The sequence below is a fragment of the Aulonocara sp. 'chitande type north' Nkhata Bay genome, linkage group LG15 (assembly GCF_057382095.1).
Source record: "Aulonocara sp. 'chitande type north' Nkhata Bay isolate Kocher_YH1m ecotype deep benthic linkage group LG15, A_spYH_male_GT1.1, whole genome shotgun sequence".
Lineage (NCBI taxonomy): Eukaryota > Metazoa > Chordata > Actinopteri > Cichliformes > Cichlidae > Aulonocara > Aulonocara sp. 'chitande type north' Nkhata Bay.
In genome coordinates, this window is record NC_141358.1 from 8863629 (window position 1) to 8880486 (window position 16858).

At 40.8% G+C, this 16858-nt stretch overlaps 1 protein-coding gene across 3 annotated transcripts in view; it reads left to right on the forward strand.

Annotated features, from left to right (window-relative positions):
• The first annotated feature begins 9156 nt into the window (after nt 1–9156).
• The window catches only part of slc2a12 (solute carrier family 2 member 12), a 32651-nt gene continuing 24949 nt past the window's right edge, over nt 9157–16858 (forward strand). For all 3 annotated transcript variants that reach the window (XR_015125012.1, XM_086263849.1, XM_086263848.1), the window contains exons 1-4: nt 9157–9264; nt 10032–10149; nt 13783–15078; nt 15640–15762. Coding sequence is in view for 2 of the 3 variants with exons in the window: in XM_086263849.1 (XP_086119975.1) it covers nt 10053–10149; nt 13783–15078; nt 15640–15762 (1516 nt within the window). In the remaining variant the exon portion in view is untranslated. The remainder of the gene's footprint in view (nt 9265–10031; nt 10150–13782; nt 15079–15639; nt 15763–16858) is intronic.

Genomic DNA, 16858 nt, shown 5'->3' on the forward strand with positions numbered 1-16858 from the left:
TGAGAAGTTCTTATCTTTATATATAAAGTCTCTCCTTTCTGTCTTCCTACATGTTTCTACATCTCTGAGTGAAGTTATCGCGCACTCTTTTCTCTCCCTGTGAAATACAGCAGCTGGACCTTTAGTTACCAACACACCGTGAGGCAGAATGCACACAGACAGTTTGTGTGTTTGCTGATGTTTGTTGAGCTGATAGAAACATCTGAATCTGAAGTGCCACGACCACAACTTATGGACACCTGGACCTCTTCAGGGCCTACTTTAACCCCCGAGTATAAACGCTATAAATGATACCGTTTAACCTAACGTAACAAGCCTGTTAAAGAAGCAGAAGGTACAGATATCTGTTTAAAAATGTAGGAAATAAAAGTAAAAAGTTTTCAGAAAAATAAATACTCAGTTAAAGTGCTGATACATCAAAATTCTACATAAGTACACCTCTGTAAGGGGGCTCAGAAATGTTTCCTGGTTGGTTTGTACCAACAGATTGCCATGTTGGCCTGAAATCTTACATGAACACATTTCAGAACCACATGATGTCTGCCTTTTTGGATGAAGCAGAATTAGACAATCCTGATTTGTCTTTTGCAAATGCTACTTTCCTAACAGGTTATCACACAAGCACATTTCTCTAAATCCCTTTAATCTCTGTGAAATACTCAGAATTCAATCCCCGTATACTATACGTGGCATTTGCAATTCATTTTTTTTTGTCTCATTCATTTGTTCTTCCTGCTGTATTGAGCTGACTGTGATGACGCTGCCTCTGCTGAAATAGCCATTGTCATGCACTGCCATCTGCTGGCTAAATTTCTGAGCTACAGGTGCCAACATCGTCTTTGTGGTTGATCAGACGATGCTTCATTATCACCTGGACAATGTTTTATCAGACAGAATGATGTCACAGCTATACAGAGAACTTCATTGAATTCAGCTTGTGCAATGGGAGCCAAACAAAAGGTAAGGACTGGAAGGATGACTTAAAAAAGTAACAAGAAAGTAGAGAGAAGGCTGAAGGAGGTCAAAACAATTAATTTATGACTGTAAAAACCTTTGTTATACAATACTGTGTAAACGTTTTAAGTAATCACTCATTCCTTTATATTTTGCTAGGGAAATATGGGAAATACATAATAATAATAATAATAATAAACTTTATTTATAAAGCACACTTAAAAACCAAGGGTATGCCAAGGTGCTTAACAAGTAAAATAGAGTATAGGAGGAGGATAATAGAAATAGGACCAAAGCAAGTACTAAATATGCAAACAGATAACTGTCACTAATACATAGGAAAGCAACAGGTACAGAGCAAACAAGAAATTAAATGAGCATAGAAGTGCATGATATAAAATCATAAAAGAAATATTAACTAGAGGGAAAGGCAAGATTGAATAAGTGGGTTTTTAATCGTGATTTGAACAGTGCAATGGAGTCAGATGCGCGGCGGTCGAGAGGAAGGGTATTCCACAGTACCGGGGCAGCCAGAGCAAACGCACGGTCACCCCGGGACTTCAGTCGAGATCTGGGTTGGGTCAGAAGTAGTTGAGTGGCAGATCTGAGTGTTCTAGCAGGAGTATGTGGTTTGAGAAGTTCACTAAGATAACTTGGCGCTAATTTATTAATAGTTTTGAAAGTAAGGAGTAATATTTTAAATTGAATATGGTACTTTATGGGCAGCCAATGCAGGCTAGCTAGGACAGGGGTAATATGGCAAAATTTCCTGGTACCAGTCAAAAGGCGGGCTGCTGCATTTTGGACTGTTTGCAGTTTAAGAAGAAGAGAAGAGGGAAGACCATAGTACAAGGAGTTACAATAATCCAACCTGGAGGTCACAAAAGCGTGAATAAGCTTCTCCAGGTCCTCATGCGGAATATAATGCCTAGCCTTAGAGATAAGGCTAGGCTAGGAGTTTACTGAAACTTGCAAACATAAATGGCTCTGCTGGAGAGGCCATTGCATGAGTGATAGTGTTTCATTCTGTATTTGTCTATCCAGGTATGCTTTACTGTAGTGATGGGTTTGGGATCATTATCATGCTGAAAATGCATCCTGTTTCTTTGGGACTTACTTTGTGTCTGTAAAATACTACTTTACGCCTGTCAAAGTGCATTATCATTTTTTCTTTGTGTATTCAGCTGAAGAAATTGGAACAAAACGTGTTTTTGCAACAGGCTGCAAGTAACAAACTTCCTAAAGATATAATTTAAAACAAACACAATACTGGTTCATCCCTTGAATTAAGTGATTTTTTTATTGCTCGACTGATTCAAAGGTCAGTGTTAACTGGCTTAAAAAACAAAGAAACAACAACAAAAAACATTCCTCTGAAAATAATTGGGCACAAGTACTGCATGATATAAAGCAGCCAGTGTTCAAAGAAGCCCTTTGAAAGACCTTCAGAAAGTCTGAATGTCAGGGTCCCTGTGCCTTCCCGGTCGGCTCAGTATGGCTACATATGTTTTTATTTTCATTTTTGTTCCTGCTCTCTCCCTTTCTCTCTTTCCCTCCTCCCTCTGCCTGGGCGGAGCTCACCTGTGGGCTCCCGCCCTTGGCCCACGCACCTGTGGCTCATCACCTGAGAGTGTTCCAGCTCCTTTATAAGATGGCAGCTCTGTGTTTCTCGTCGCTGAACCGTTGCCGACCCTCATTCCCTGGACCAACCCCTGTGTTACCTGAGTGATCGAGTGTGCGAGGAGTGGAGTAAGCCATGGTGTTTTCTGTGGAGTGTGAAGAGGAGCGTGAGGAGTGGACGGAGTGTGTGTGGACTTTCAGCGTCTTTCCCCATTTGTGTGTGGACCCCCGGAGCCCGGCTTTCCCCTCACTTTTGTAAATAGATCACCTGGTGTTGCTGTAATAAAGACTCTTGTGTTTTCAAAACTTAGAGCCTGCGCGTGAGTCCGTTCAGTCCTGTTGTGACACTGAAGAACTATGGCTCAAGACCACTTTAAAAATTACAAGAAATTCTGGCCCCTTGGAAGCAAAATATAAATAAAATAAAGGGTGACTCGAGACTTTTGCACAGTATTATAGAAAAAAAATGAAGATTACAACCCATCCATAACCTCTGGTGTTTTAGCTTTCAGGGTAATGGTTAAATAATGTACAGGAAATGTGCTGATTGCTTATTTTTGTTTGAGATGTGTTTTAACTAAAAACATTTTTTCCTCTATTAAAATGAAACGTTTGGTTTCAATTGGCAGTCCTTAAGAAAGCTTACAAAAGCTCTGATGAAGGCCATCAGAGTTGGCCTTCCTGAGATGGAATTTCATGGAACACTCATGGGATGGAATTCTAGTCATTCTTATGACAGCTATTGCACAGTTACAATGCAGGTTTAAATGTTGCAACTGAAACTTATTCTTCACTTCAGCAACAAGCAGATACGCACACAGCTGAACTAGGATCCTTTCATAGAGCAGTTTCTTTAAAAAAAAAAGGTGAGTTTAGGGGAACTGCTTTATAATTACACTTAACTTCGATGCTGTAACATTGATAGCTGATGGTAGATATTTAAAGTGAGATTTTTGAGCTTGGAAATGTACTGTTTAACTTGAATAACTTATTTCTTTGTGGTATCTTTAAATCTCAGATGATGGGACAAGGAGATAGGGCCCATTCTCAGCCTAATGAGGATAAGAACTTGATCTGTTATTGCACAAAAGAAAAGTAATATAGTGTTGAAGTTTATTTTGATCAGCTGTGACTTTGTTAACTGATCTTTCACGTAGAGCAACCACATGAAACGGCTGAAGATGGTGACGGGGTAGAGAGGTACAACTTCATTGAAAGTCCTGTGTATCTGTTTATAGCCATTATACCACGTTCAGCTGCAAGACCGCTGCAGCTTCACAACAACAACAATGATGATCACATCGATCTGGAATTTTTCTTCATTTTGAAATTGATGACAACAACGCTGATGCTGAAAATGACCACAATAACAGCGATATTGAACATGACCACAATTATGGTGATAATCAAAATGCTGACAGCAGCAACAATGAAGAAGAACGCAATGAAGGTCATCAAGATGAAAATGCCCTTGCTGCTGCTGAAGCTGACTATGAAGTCAACCCGGATGCAGGAGAAGCAGAGGAGGATCTGCTTCCTAGAGGATTTAGGAGACGGTTTAGAGAGGAAGACAGTGAAGATGTGACAAGTCAAACATTTCCGCTGGCCTTTTGTTGTGGGCAGTCTGAGGTACACCTGTGCACTACTCATGATGTCAGATCAGCATCCTGATGTGGCACACCTGTGAGGTGGGATGGATTATCTCAATATAGCAGATGTGCCCACTACCACACATTTGGACTGATTTGTGACCACTGTTTGGGAGGGATGGTTATATTGTGTATCTGGAATGAATTTTAGGTCTCTACGTCCATCCCATGGGGAATGGGAGCAGTAACAAAGGTGTTGCGTTTATATTTTTGTTGAGTGTAGAATGTCATATGACTGAATACAACTGCACCACTCAATATAAACCAACAAACCAACAGAACGTCCACCATTTTCCTTCCATAACCTTTCTTAGCCCTAGAACACTATCGCCGGGTGATTTTCACCTGAGAAGATATATTTACATGATTTTCAATATGTTGCATTTGTCTGAGTGTCATGAGTCCTTGGGTAGCTTCAGCATTGTCTTTGACGTATTCGAAGGTGTTGGTGTTTCCCTACCCCAAAGCCCGCTTTTTCCTACAAACATGTGTTTGGGTGATTTTCACCCAGCAATAGTGGTGGAGGGTAAAGTAGGTTTTGGGTGGATTTCACTCTGTGATGGTGTTAGTGTATAAAACTTCACGTCCTGATCTTTAGCGTGCACGACATCCCTATCCCTGGCACTCTTGCAGCTGAGGCAGGACCAGTGGCAGCAGAAAGCAGTAGTCCCTTAGTGAGGTGTGCTGACTGTCTTGGACAGGAAGTGTATCCACACCATTACTACCCTGCGTGTATTGACTGCATGTAAGGAATTAAGGAAGTAAAAGTGGTCCTGGAATTTGCACGTTATCCTAATTTATTGCAGTGGTTATGAATACATATCACAAAAGTGTTATTTCCAAGGGAATTCATATGATGAAAAAAATATTTTAGGCAAATGTTCATTTTTACCCACCAAAAAGTGCATTTTTTTTTTGTTTCTCTCTCCTGCAGCTGTTTGCATGTCGAGGAAACTGTGCTTTCACCAGAGAAGTCTCAGATGTCCCAGGAATGGGTGGACCAAAGACCAACTTTCCAGTGTCATAAATTTTTTGATCAGGAATTTTTTGTTCTCGAATTCCTAATTTTTCAGTAATTTTGGAGCATTTGTTTTTGGAGCATGGCACAGCTGAAAATAAAAGAAGACCACTCTAATTTGTCATGTGTTGTCATATTTTGATATATTTTGACGCCAAGTGCTTTTTGTTAGGTATATTATATCGGGTAAAAATCACCTGGCATTAGTGATGGTGTTACTATTTATAGCAATAGTGTTCTAGGGTTAAAGGGCACAAATTGTACTAATTTGTTTTTAGTTTTATTTCAGGATCTTCTTGAATAGGTTTAACAATAACATGAGTAATAATACAACATTCATTATAAATACAGAGAGAATAGAATGCATGTGATAGACAGATATGATCTGTCTCCTGCTCACCCTGTTCATAAGAGTATTTAAGCCAGATGCCGGGTCCGTGGTTTTCCAGTTTCTATGTGAGTTGTATATGTTTTTGGGTTTTTTTTTTTCACATTTACAATGATATTTATAAAGGCTTTATAAATAAATCCTATCTTCAACATCTTCCTTGGATCCTCAAAGATCTCAGTGCTGCCCCCAGGTGTCCCTTGGTAACATTTAATGAAGCCCCTCTAGCAACAAGGAAAGAATGGCCCTACTCTACATTTGATTCAAATTCAGTGGGTGTCACAGCACGACACACACAGCAGCCAACAGCAAAACATTTGGTGTTCTTAGTTGATGGCTGAGGCATTTTAGAGGTAGAGTTAGCAGAAGCAGTTGGAATGTATGTACAATGTACAATGTAATTGTAACACTAATAAACTCTAAGAGGTGTGTGAAAAGTGGCAGTATTTATTTAATAATAATATTAACACATTTTATCTTAAGCAGCTTTCAGAACACTGAAGGTCACCTTACACAGAACATAAAAAAGAAGAATAAAGAAAAAACTATCAATTCAATAGGACCTGTTTATAATATATTAAATCAATCAAGAACAGAGGATTCATCTGACAAATGAAACCAGGACGTTTTAGGACGATGCATTAAAATCAAATGTTTTTGAACCAAGTTTCCAGTTTGTCTCCTTCGCATTTCATTACTCTGTTGTTTACAGCCTCTGAAAGTTGATACTTTGGGCAAAATCACATGTCATATTTCTAAATCAGTTGATAAGATGTGTGAAGATGTTCTTGTGCAAGTGAGCAGTCAAAACAATTTGTGCACATGCGTCCGTGTTTAACCCTCCAAAAGATTATTGATGTGTTTTATACATTATTGATGCACGCTCGTACGCACTCCCTCATTAGTCACTGAATATAGCATCAACTTCAAGTAGCAGAACTTAACTCAGTAACTTTTCTTAAGCATCTAAAACACGGTTGCACTTTCTTGTACTTTTTTCTGTAATATTGTTCTTTCTTCCCTTCACTTATCAGGTAGCATGAAAAAACACTTTTTAGTGATTTCAGTCAAAGTACTGTCGAAGTCAAAGTATGTGACCAGTCTTTAAAATAGTATTGGATGCATGCTATCCATTCAACTACAACACTACATGACTTAAATAGACAAACAAACAGATTATAATGCAATCTATCATTTAGCTATTTAAGACAAGGGTCAGTCTTCTGTTTATTTTGTGCTTTTGCTATAACACCTTCTGTATGCTACATTATACAAATAGTATTTGAATATGTTTACACAACAACATGTACCTTTTGGCCTTTAGACTATCAATAGGTGTGCTTCCTGATTATTGCTGAGAGATAGATAGGGGCAATCGTGGCTCAAGAGTTGGCAGTTTGTCTTGTAATCGGCTTGGACAGTCTCGGTCGTTGTGTCCTTGGGCAAGACACTTCACCCGTTGCCTACTGGTGGTGGTCAGAGGGCCCGGTGGTGCCTTTGTCAGTGCGCCCCAGGGTGGCTGTGGCTACAATGTAGCTTGCCATCACCAGTGTGTGAATGGGTAAAGCGCTTCGGGGTCCTTAGGGACTAGTAAAGTGCTATACAAAATACAGGCCATTTACCAACAACTTAGGAATGAAATTAAAACAGGAGTCATAGTGATAGCAAAACACAATGAACCAAGCATAAATGACTAACATGAACATGAATCAAAACTAAAGGCCCATTAACATCAAACTCAAGCAGAAGAGAAACCAAACTCCAGAAAACTCACAACCCTCGGTCCAAGGCCATCACCTGATGTAACCGCAATGACAAAAGGGTCGGGTGAGATTAGATGTGCACAAAGTGTCCTGTTAAATTCTAAAAAGTATCAGGAGCCCAAAAGTTTACAGTTAGTGTTTAGTGTCACTTTTATTTTAGATTTACCTCACTGGTTTTGGTATAGCAGCATCTTCTTCAGCTTTTCATCACTTTTTCTGATTCAGTGCTGCCGAGCTGTTAGAAATGCAACCACACAGTGACCAAGAACTTAGACGTTAACATCAGGTTGTTTTTGTTGTAATGATGTATTTTCCTGTGCCAGAACTTCTCATATCCAAAATCTCAGTTTTTAATAAAGGCATAGTGCTGTAGTGAATCAAAAAAATCTGCTAGCATGAATGTTTAGTTTCGAATTGTAAGTATAAAATAAGTAAATGTGTAATTGCCTTTACTGTCCTGCAATCTTAAAACAGAAATTATCTGTTAATTTACTGGAAAAAATGTACATCACTCTTTCAAAGCAGACCGACATACCCCAAGTTACCAATACAAGATGGCAGTACTGAACACCAACAACAGCAAACCTGTAAACTTTTTAATCTGTAATGCCACTGTTGTGCATTTTTGACTCACTAAAATAAGGCATACACAGAGACACGGATCAGGCTCTAACCATGAATCTGTCTAAAGTGCAAAAAACGGGGAAAAAAGTATTATGCTGTATTGCAAATGATAGCTGTATAATTCTACCTTTCTAGGAACCAAAACAGATCCTGTTTTTCCTGTTATTTTGTGGAAAGCACTAACTGGGGAGTGACAATGTCTGAATGTCTGGAATGTGGCAAGGCAAGGCAAGGCAAGGCAAGTTTATTTGTATAGCACAATTCAACAACAAGGTGATTCAAAGTGCTTTACAGAGACATTAAAAGTACAAAATATATGTTGTCCATCATATTTACCAAAGCCACCCCTGAGACAGATTGCAGTCTTCACAAGGCTGCTTCTGGTTCTCTGGCCTTATGTTTGACATTCCGGGGTTATATGATCAGATAACTGGTTAAATTAGGCACCTCGGGAAATGAGACGGTAGATTCTTTATAACAAATATCCCCCTTTTCAATAGAGGATATGAAAAGTCCAGTATTTGCTGACTCAAATATTGTCATAGCTTATGAGCGCAGGCATGTGTGCACACCTTTGGCAAACTTCTAAGAGGATCAGATGATGTGTTTCAAAAAAAGGTCAGACTGGATCATATAGGTCGGACCATCTAAATACATATCAGTGAAAGTAGGCCAAGCACAAACAGAGCTCCCCAGGCATGTTAGGCCACATTCTGTCATCTGTGAAGAGCGGCAGGTGTGACTGAAGCAGTCGAAGAAAAAGGGCATGGGAAACTCAGTAAACAGCAGGTGGCCGGACTGCTTGTTGTCACATGCATCCAGTGCCTTTATGAGTGACTGAGCATTATTGATACAGGTGCATTTTTTTATAGCCTGCTTTATATTAGGAATCACAGCTGAAACCACTACATCATATTTGTCTGTGATTACAGCTGGAAGTCATATCAAAGAAAGATCAGAAACTCGGGTGTGCATTATTCATTAGGAGGGGCACGTGGAGATACACTTTGGTCCAATAAGAGGTCACGATAGGAGGTCCAAGGCTAAGGAGAGTTTTCTATTGGTAGTGCGGGAATAAGTGTGCGGGGTTATGCAAATACTTGAGCAAAAACAAGCCGAGAGCGTGCAGTAACACGAGCGAAAGAGGAGAACTCTGGAAGTGTGGACGGCGAAGCTGTGGACACGAGAACGAATGGACCGACAGACTCGGGCGTAGGCCAACAGCAGAAAAAAAGCCTGTGGCGCCAGGTAGGAATAATGTCACTGCACTCGGCTGTCATTACAACCTAAATGTGTGCTCTAAGAAACTTTTAGGTAGCAAAAACGGTTTGTTTGCACATAAACACACCCGTATTTGAGCGCCGTGGGCTTTTGCACTAAAGACGTCTGTGATTCCTGGTACTCAGTGCTGTCTAGCCTCTACAGAAGTGCACTGCAAGGGTTTAGTTCAACTCTTGTATATTATATAGGCAGAAAAACACGCGATCGTGGACTTTGTCTGTAGTATCACTAATTATAACAGTGATCTGTTGCAACATTGAAGTAGCATTGATCACAGTGCAGTATCTGGTCACAGGTAAAGGAGAGAGCACAGTTTCTATAGCTATTTCCAGAGATTTTCAAAAAACACGTGCAACACTTTCAGCTTTAAACAACTATATGCCACACAGTCGTCAGCTCTTTACAGATCCAGCTGCAGCTGTCCGTGGTGAGCTTCACACAGCTGGTTTGTATGACAGGGAAACCTGGGTGCGCCCAGCCAGAGCCACAAAGAGGCATCAGCTGATTCTTCACCTGTGACTGGGGATCATGTTTGATGATTAATTATGTTTTTCTGTCTGGATCTGTTCATGTTACTGTATAATAAATATTTTATAATGATGCCTGGGATGTTGATGTGAATTAGAATTTCATGTATCTGTCCTTGTGCAACATGAATAATATCTGCTGTATTTTTTCTTGCCTTTGCACAATGATTTGTTTGTTTAAATACGCTGGTGTGTACTTGTTTGTAGGTCTATTGTTAGTGGCGGTTAATGATGGAGTCCAGCAGCGAAACCAAGAGGATGACCTCTTACCTCCCAAGCAAACCCTCAGCTGAGAACCAAAAGCTGACCTCACCCAGAGAACCAGGTATGAACAGCCACTGATGTTGTCTTTTATCAGGTTTAAAAGTGTGCATGTGCATGTTCCGTTTAGAGCTTATATCTTACGTCATTTAAAAGACTAAATAGGGTTTAAAAAAAGGGGGATTCTCTGCTGAACATTGCTAAACACTTAAATCCCTAAGAATGCATATAGTGAAAGTCAGTGTTGGCTGTCCCTTAGAGAAAGAAGATGTAGATGATTGCTCAAGGAATACTGTCTAGATGTGGAACTGAGATGTAATAATTTGGCTCAACATCTGGAAAACTCTGCAAACCTGCTTCTTAGAATGGATACATGAATCCTATGATTATTAAGCTGGAGCAAAAGAAAGGCATTTGCTGCATGAGCAACTTCTTCACATTAGCTGTTGCTCAAACACTCATTTATGATTAAGCCAAAACATGTTTATGACAGCTTTTTATGCTTGAGTCCTGGTCATGCTGACCTTGGTTGCACAATAGCAAAAACGTTGCACGGGCTCTTCACAAGTATCCATCCATAATGTTAAAAACATAACCCAGTCAGCTTCATATGTGACTAAACTACACGCTAGAAATATAAGTCACTAAACTGAGATATATTGATTCTCCAAGTAATAATTTGCATCAATCAGGAGCTAGGTTTAGCTCAGCATCCAGATAACCTGACAAACCCGCTTCTTAGAATAGTTTAATGAATTGCAGGATTACGGAGCTGAGCTTCTCGAACAGTGATTTATGATTAAGCCAAAAGGTGCTGATGTCTGATTTCTTGTGTCTCAGTCACGACGTATTTATGTGCCAAAAATGTGACACAAATTCTTCACATAATGCCCACCCACTGTTTGGAAAAACATCAGTCACCTTGCTATTTGCCTTCACTACATGTTGGAAAGAGTGCATTTTATGATAATCAGATACTGAAGTGTGGTACTGCCAGGCTTACACTTGACCTGGATGCAGAAGCAAACACTTTGCTTTCACTGCACTGGCTCTGCTGTACATGGACTTCATTGGTAGTCAGATAAGGACAGCTAACAGGTCACGGTAGGCCAAAAAACATTTCCCAGTGGTGGACCCTCCAGCCACAGTAAACGTGTGTTTGTGCGTCTAAGGTAGGCTAGCACATGGTTGGAAATAAACAATTCCTTGTTTCAAATTAAAAAAAAGTGGGGTTGTTCTCTAGAACAGTATTAGCAAGTGCGCCAGTGTGAATTTTGAGTTAAGGTATCACAGGCTGTGACATGCTAACAAATGACATAAAATCCTATTATTAGACAACCATTTAATGGAAATGACTGATATGAGGCTGAGTGCTGGGGTTGCAGCTGAACTGTCAAAGCAAACTTCGTAGCATTTAATAGTTTGCAGCTGTGTTAGCTTTCCTTGAATCGTGTGTAATAAAATCATATGTAATCATATCTAATAAAAGCTCTCACTAGTGTGGTCGTTAGATACACATTTGTGTTTATAGCTTTAGAAAGTACAGTTAATAACAGGTGCAGGGATATTATCACCTAATGTAATATAACTAATGATGCATTATGTAAGATAATGCTAAAGTCATCTTCTTCCTCTTTCATCTGTAACAATAATCTATTAGTCAACGTGAAGCACTCCTAGCACATGTTCACAAACACACAGCCTTACCAGATTGCTTCATTCTTCTTCTGATCCTTGACCACTAATTCCACACAGTCAGCACTAATAAAGTGACTTCATGGTCGGGTGAACCTTCTGAGGACTCTTCGTAAACCCTGACTTGACTGAATATTTGTTACTTAAGAGTTTTTTTGTTGTGGAAGGTGAACGGACACAGTACCGCATTAGCTTACGCAATATCATCTACTGCCCCTCCACACTCTGTTTACCAAGTTCTTAATCCTGCATATGAGCTTGACAAGTTATAAACAAGAACATATTACAACACTCTGATTCTGATCCATACAGGTTGTTTGTATTACTGTTTAAATGTGAGGCACAACAAAGCAGTGTTAAGAAGATGGCATCCATTCTCGAATACAGTTATTTTTTTAAATCTAAATGTTTAACTATTTATTAGTTTGCAAGTAAACCTTTTTCAGATCAAACATGTCTAGGACATACTAGTTCAAGATGTTAATATTTCCTACTAGTCTTTGCAACAGGCCATAAACACCAAATAAAAAGGACCAGCGGTTGCTTGTAGCTGCTTAAGGGATATTATCAAGTATACATAAAATTCTCATGAGCCTTTGTTAAAGATACAGAGGTTAATCTGTTTAATCGAAAAATAATAATATTGTACTCACTAAGATATATAGGTAAGTTTATAATTATATATCCTAATTTTGTATAAATTATGAATTGATACATTTGCAAAAACTTAGAATTAATACATTAAAAATACACAGAAACAGTTTGTGGAAGCAGCCATGTCATTCCACCACACTGAATAAAGTGGTCGTCCCTTCTAATTGTGTTTTGGCAGGACAGCCTAACACGACTGCACCCCCGTCAACTGCTGGTTATTAGCATTAGTATCTCACGGTCCCTCTGGCAAACAGTTTGATTACATTCACACATCGTATGAGAGTTTATTTGCTAAGTGTCCGAATCCAACACTGTTACATTCACACTCACTACAACTGAACAGCAGTCAGAGACATTTGTTCTATTGTGGCCACCATAGCTAGGATGGTGGACTTGAATTGGGAGGGATAGGAAAACAGTTCAGTTGATTGCAGTCTCCAGTCTACAGACATCTAGTGGTAAGATTTTACACACTGTAACTTTAATAAATGAAGCCACAGCACTGTGTCCTTGCATAAGAAAACATTAGATGGTATCAGATCACCTTAAGTGAGTTTTTAATCTTTTGAGGTAGTCAAATGCTATATAAAAACTTTTAATCTTATCCGGTTTACAGGCAGATACATGTGTTCTGGAAGCTGTTTTAGGAATTGGGTAACATGTTGTAAAAGCATTTTACCTGGGGCAGAGTCCGTTTTGTGGCCAATCAAATAAGGTTCAACCTGTTCCTCCATTCTAGACTAAATGGCTGTTTCTGGCGATGGCATGGGGGTGCAGTGATTAGCACCTGTGCAGGAAACATCTGGCTTTGTATGTTGAAACTCCAAAGTGATGTGTGTTAGTTTAGCTGATTTATTTCTAAGCTGACTGTAGGTATGAGTGTAAATGACTGTTTGTTAGCCTTGTCATGGATCCCACCTAGAATGAACAGGGATGATGTCGGGACATGTTACTAAGGCCAAAAAAGGCATTATTGACACATATTGTGACTTCATTCTTACATGCCATTTTCCCTGTTGAGCGGCATTGACTTGAGCCAGTCCAAATGTGGAACTTTGTCACAGAATGTGGGACAAGAGGACCTGGATACTCTAGACGCACCTCTTACCTTATGTAGCCCACAACCCTTTCTCTGTATTTCTCTGTATTACTGATAATGTTCGAAAAACACAACACAATAAAACTAGGCCCACTTGCTGGGTTAACCTACAATCTTGGTCTTGTTTTTTTGGGACAAAAAGTGAAGCTAGGAGATTGGAAACTTGCACTTGGCGCTTAATTCAGTATAGCTATCATCTTAAGATACATTCTCTCACTGTGTTCTCTGTATTTCTGTCCCTTTCTGCAGGCTGCAGCTGGCTGGTGGTGGTTGCAGCCATAGCGGCCTCTCTGAGCGGCCTGATGTTGGGCTATGAAATGGGGCTGACCTCTGGGGTCCTGCTGCAGCTGCGGGGCCTCCTCTCTCTCTCCTGCAGGGAACAGGAACTGCTGGTCAGCTCCCACCTGCTCGGTGCACTCCTCGTCTGCCTGGCCGGAGGAACATTTTTAGATCGCTACGGCCGACGCTGCTCTTTGCTCCTGAGTGCTGTTCTAGTAGTTGGCGGCACCGTTGTGCTCATCGCTGTGGCTTCTTTTGTTGCACTGACACTTGGCCGTGTAATTGTGGGCATGGGAACATCTCTTTCAGGGACAGCAGCTTGTTTGTACATTGCAGAGATCTCACCGAGGGAGAGGAGGGGTCTCCTGGTGACGCTGTACGAGTTGATGTTGGTTGTTGGTGTAATGCTGGGATTCGGCTGTAGTTACGCCTTTGCTACCGTACCTCATGGCTGGGTCTATACATTTGGACTAGTAATTCCTCCAGCACTCCTGCAAATAGGTGCGCTCATATTCCTCCCACCCAGTCCACGCTTCCTCGTTGCTCAGGGCAAAGTGGAGCGGGCGAAGAAAGTGTTGGCCAGAATGAGATGTGTAAGTAAGGAGCGTGTGGAAGTGGAGCTCAGGGATATCCAGGTTGGACTGAAAGAAGAATCAGAGCATAGCTTCTTGGAGCTTTTCAGTGCCAAAGCTAATCTGCGTTCACGGCTCCTAATAGGTGTGGCCTTAGTCTTCCTCCAGCAGGCTACTGGACAGCCCAACATCCTTTCCTATGCTTCGCCACTTCTCCGCAGCGTTGGCTTCAACAGTGATGCTGCAGCAACCCTGGCCTCCACGGGGTTCGGAGTCGTAAAAGTAGTTGGTACCATCCCTGCCGTGTTGCTGGTCGACCGATTGGGACCCAAGAGCTTTTTGTGTGTGGGTGCTGTCGCTATGGGATTGTCGCTGGCTGCCCTTGGTACATTGACTCTACAAAGTCACACTCACCTCACAAGCCTGTGCAATAGCCAAAGCCCTCTAAACAACACGCATATGCCATGGGATTTAAACGAAACCTTCACAGACTTTGAGAATAGTGGCACTTTGTCTACCCACCTGGAAAACCAGTGGAACACTGAACAGGTGCAGGGGCTCAAAACAGAGAATGATGCAGTGTGGGAATCAGTAGGAAGAAGGACTCTTGTTGAAGTGTCTTCCTCACTGAAGTGGGCGTCATTGATCAGCCTGCTGGTGTATGTGGCAGCCTTCTCAATTAGTCTTGGACCAAGTAAGTACCCGTACATTATGGTTCACATACACATGCAGTGTCTCTGTATTTATCTAGAGACTGGATATATAAGATGGACATTGCTTCTGAGTCTGAAAAGTGAAGCTAACTCATTTGCTTCAAACATGCATTTTTTCTAATGGATGACTTCCGTGGTTGCAAAAACCACTTCCTGTTATTTAGAAGTGTATGGAAAGTTAATCCAATGTTTTCGGCATTGGTAAAAACACTTTCCTGGGCTCAAGTCAAGTTTTTCCTCTTATTAAAGTTTGAATTAATGAATGATCATGACATCTGGTTTCAAAAATCTGAGATGGAAAGCAAATATAGTCAGCTTATGGTAAGACAGTGAGATTTCATTAACTCTCATTAACCTTAAATGGTTAAGGGAATGGTTATACACAGTCTTCCATGTGTGAGCATTTTGCTACACTTACATTTTTTGGCATCCAGCAGCAGGGCATTCCTTCCCAGTGTTAATCCTTGTAGTGCTATATAAATAAAACGAGTTAGACTGAGTTTCTTAAACCCCTCTTTTTTTTGTCCTTTATCTCTTTTTAGTGGTGTACGTCGTTCTCAGTGAGATCTTTCCGATGGGAGTCAGAGGTAGAGCTGTATCGGTGGTGTCAGCTGTAAACTGGGCCACAAATCTGCTGATCTCCATGACCTTCCTCACCATCACGGGTGAGTACTTTATTACTTATAATTTATAAATTGTAGGTTCTAGCTAGTTGTGGTATGTGCTATACTTACAGCAGCTATACTTACACGACACCAACTCTCTGCCACCTACAATGCCGCATTGAGATCCTTTCCCTGGTGCCTCAACCCCCACTCACATCTTACATCAGGTGATCTCATTGGGTCTCACAATGGTTTCACCTAAAACCTCTGGTGATAATGAGCCATGCCTTTTTTCATACCTTGCCTCATGTGGTGAGACACATGATCTGATAGGTTTGTAGCTTGTACCTATCCGCTGGAACGTTGAAGACAATATAATTACACTGCAAAGCAAGACACAAGCAGGCTGGTTTACTCATGCATGAGGGAAATCTGGCTGGGGCCAAGTGTCGTCCCACCACCTAGCCTCCGTCAGACTCTCAGCCAGGCTCCCCATAGCACTCCTTTTATTGTGGTTACATGAATATGCATAGGGTCATTAACATATGACATCTTACATAGGTATACATGTGAACAAAGAATAGTGTGTGTGTGTGTGTGTGTGTGTGTGTGTGTGCGTGTGTGTGTGTGTGTGGGGTCCAGATGTGACCCTGTGAAGACTCCCCAAAGCTGGTGCCAGGAGTCTAGCGGTCCATCTGAACAAAAGGCTCTTATACTTAAACAGATATACGTGTGCTTGCTATACCATAAATCAGCAAGAGAAGATACGGCCTTTCCTAGGAGGTGTGTAATCTATGCCGGAACACTCTGCAGAGGGAGTGAACGCACTCCCCCTTCATGCTACACAGAGCTGTTACAGACCTTCTAGGATGAGACGTTCTTTCAACCTACAAATGATTATACACCTCTAAGCATATATGGTTAAATATTTCTAAGCATAAATGACAATCAACAATACAAATCTAACATGATCAATCAACAAACCAAACAGAAATTTCCAGCTGGGTTTAAATACCTGGGACTCTCAACCATTTGGTTTTAGAACTGAACAAGTTTCTTGGATGAGAAGTGAAACATCTTTAAGAAACTTAAAGACTTGAACTTAAAGTCGAATCGCTTTCTTTTCCAAGCTCCTTAGACTACCATGGCCTGAACG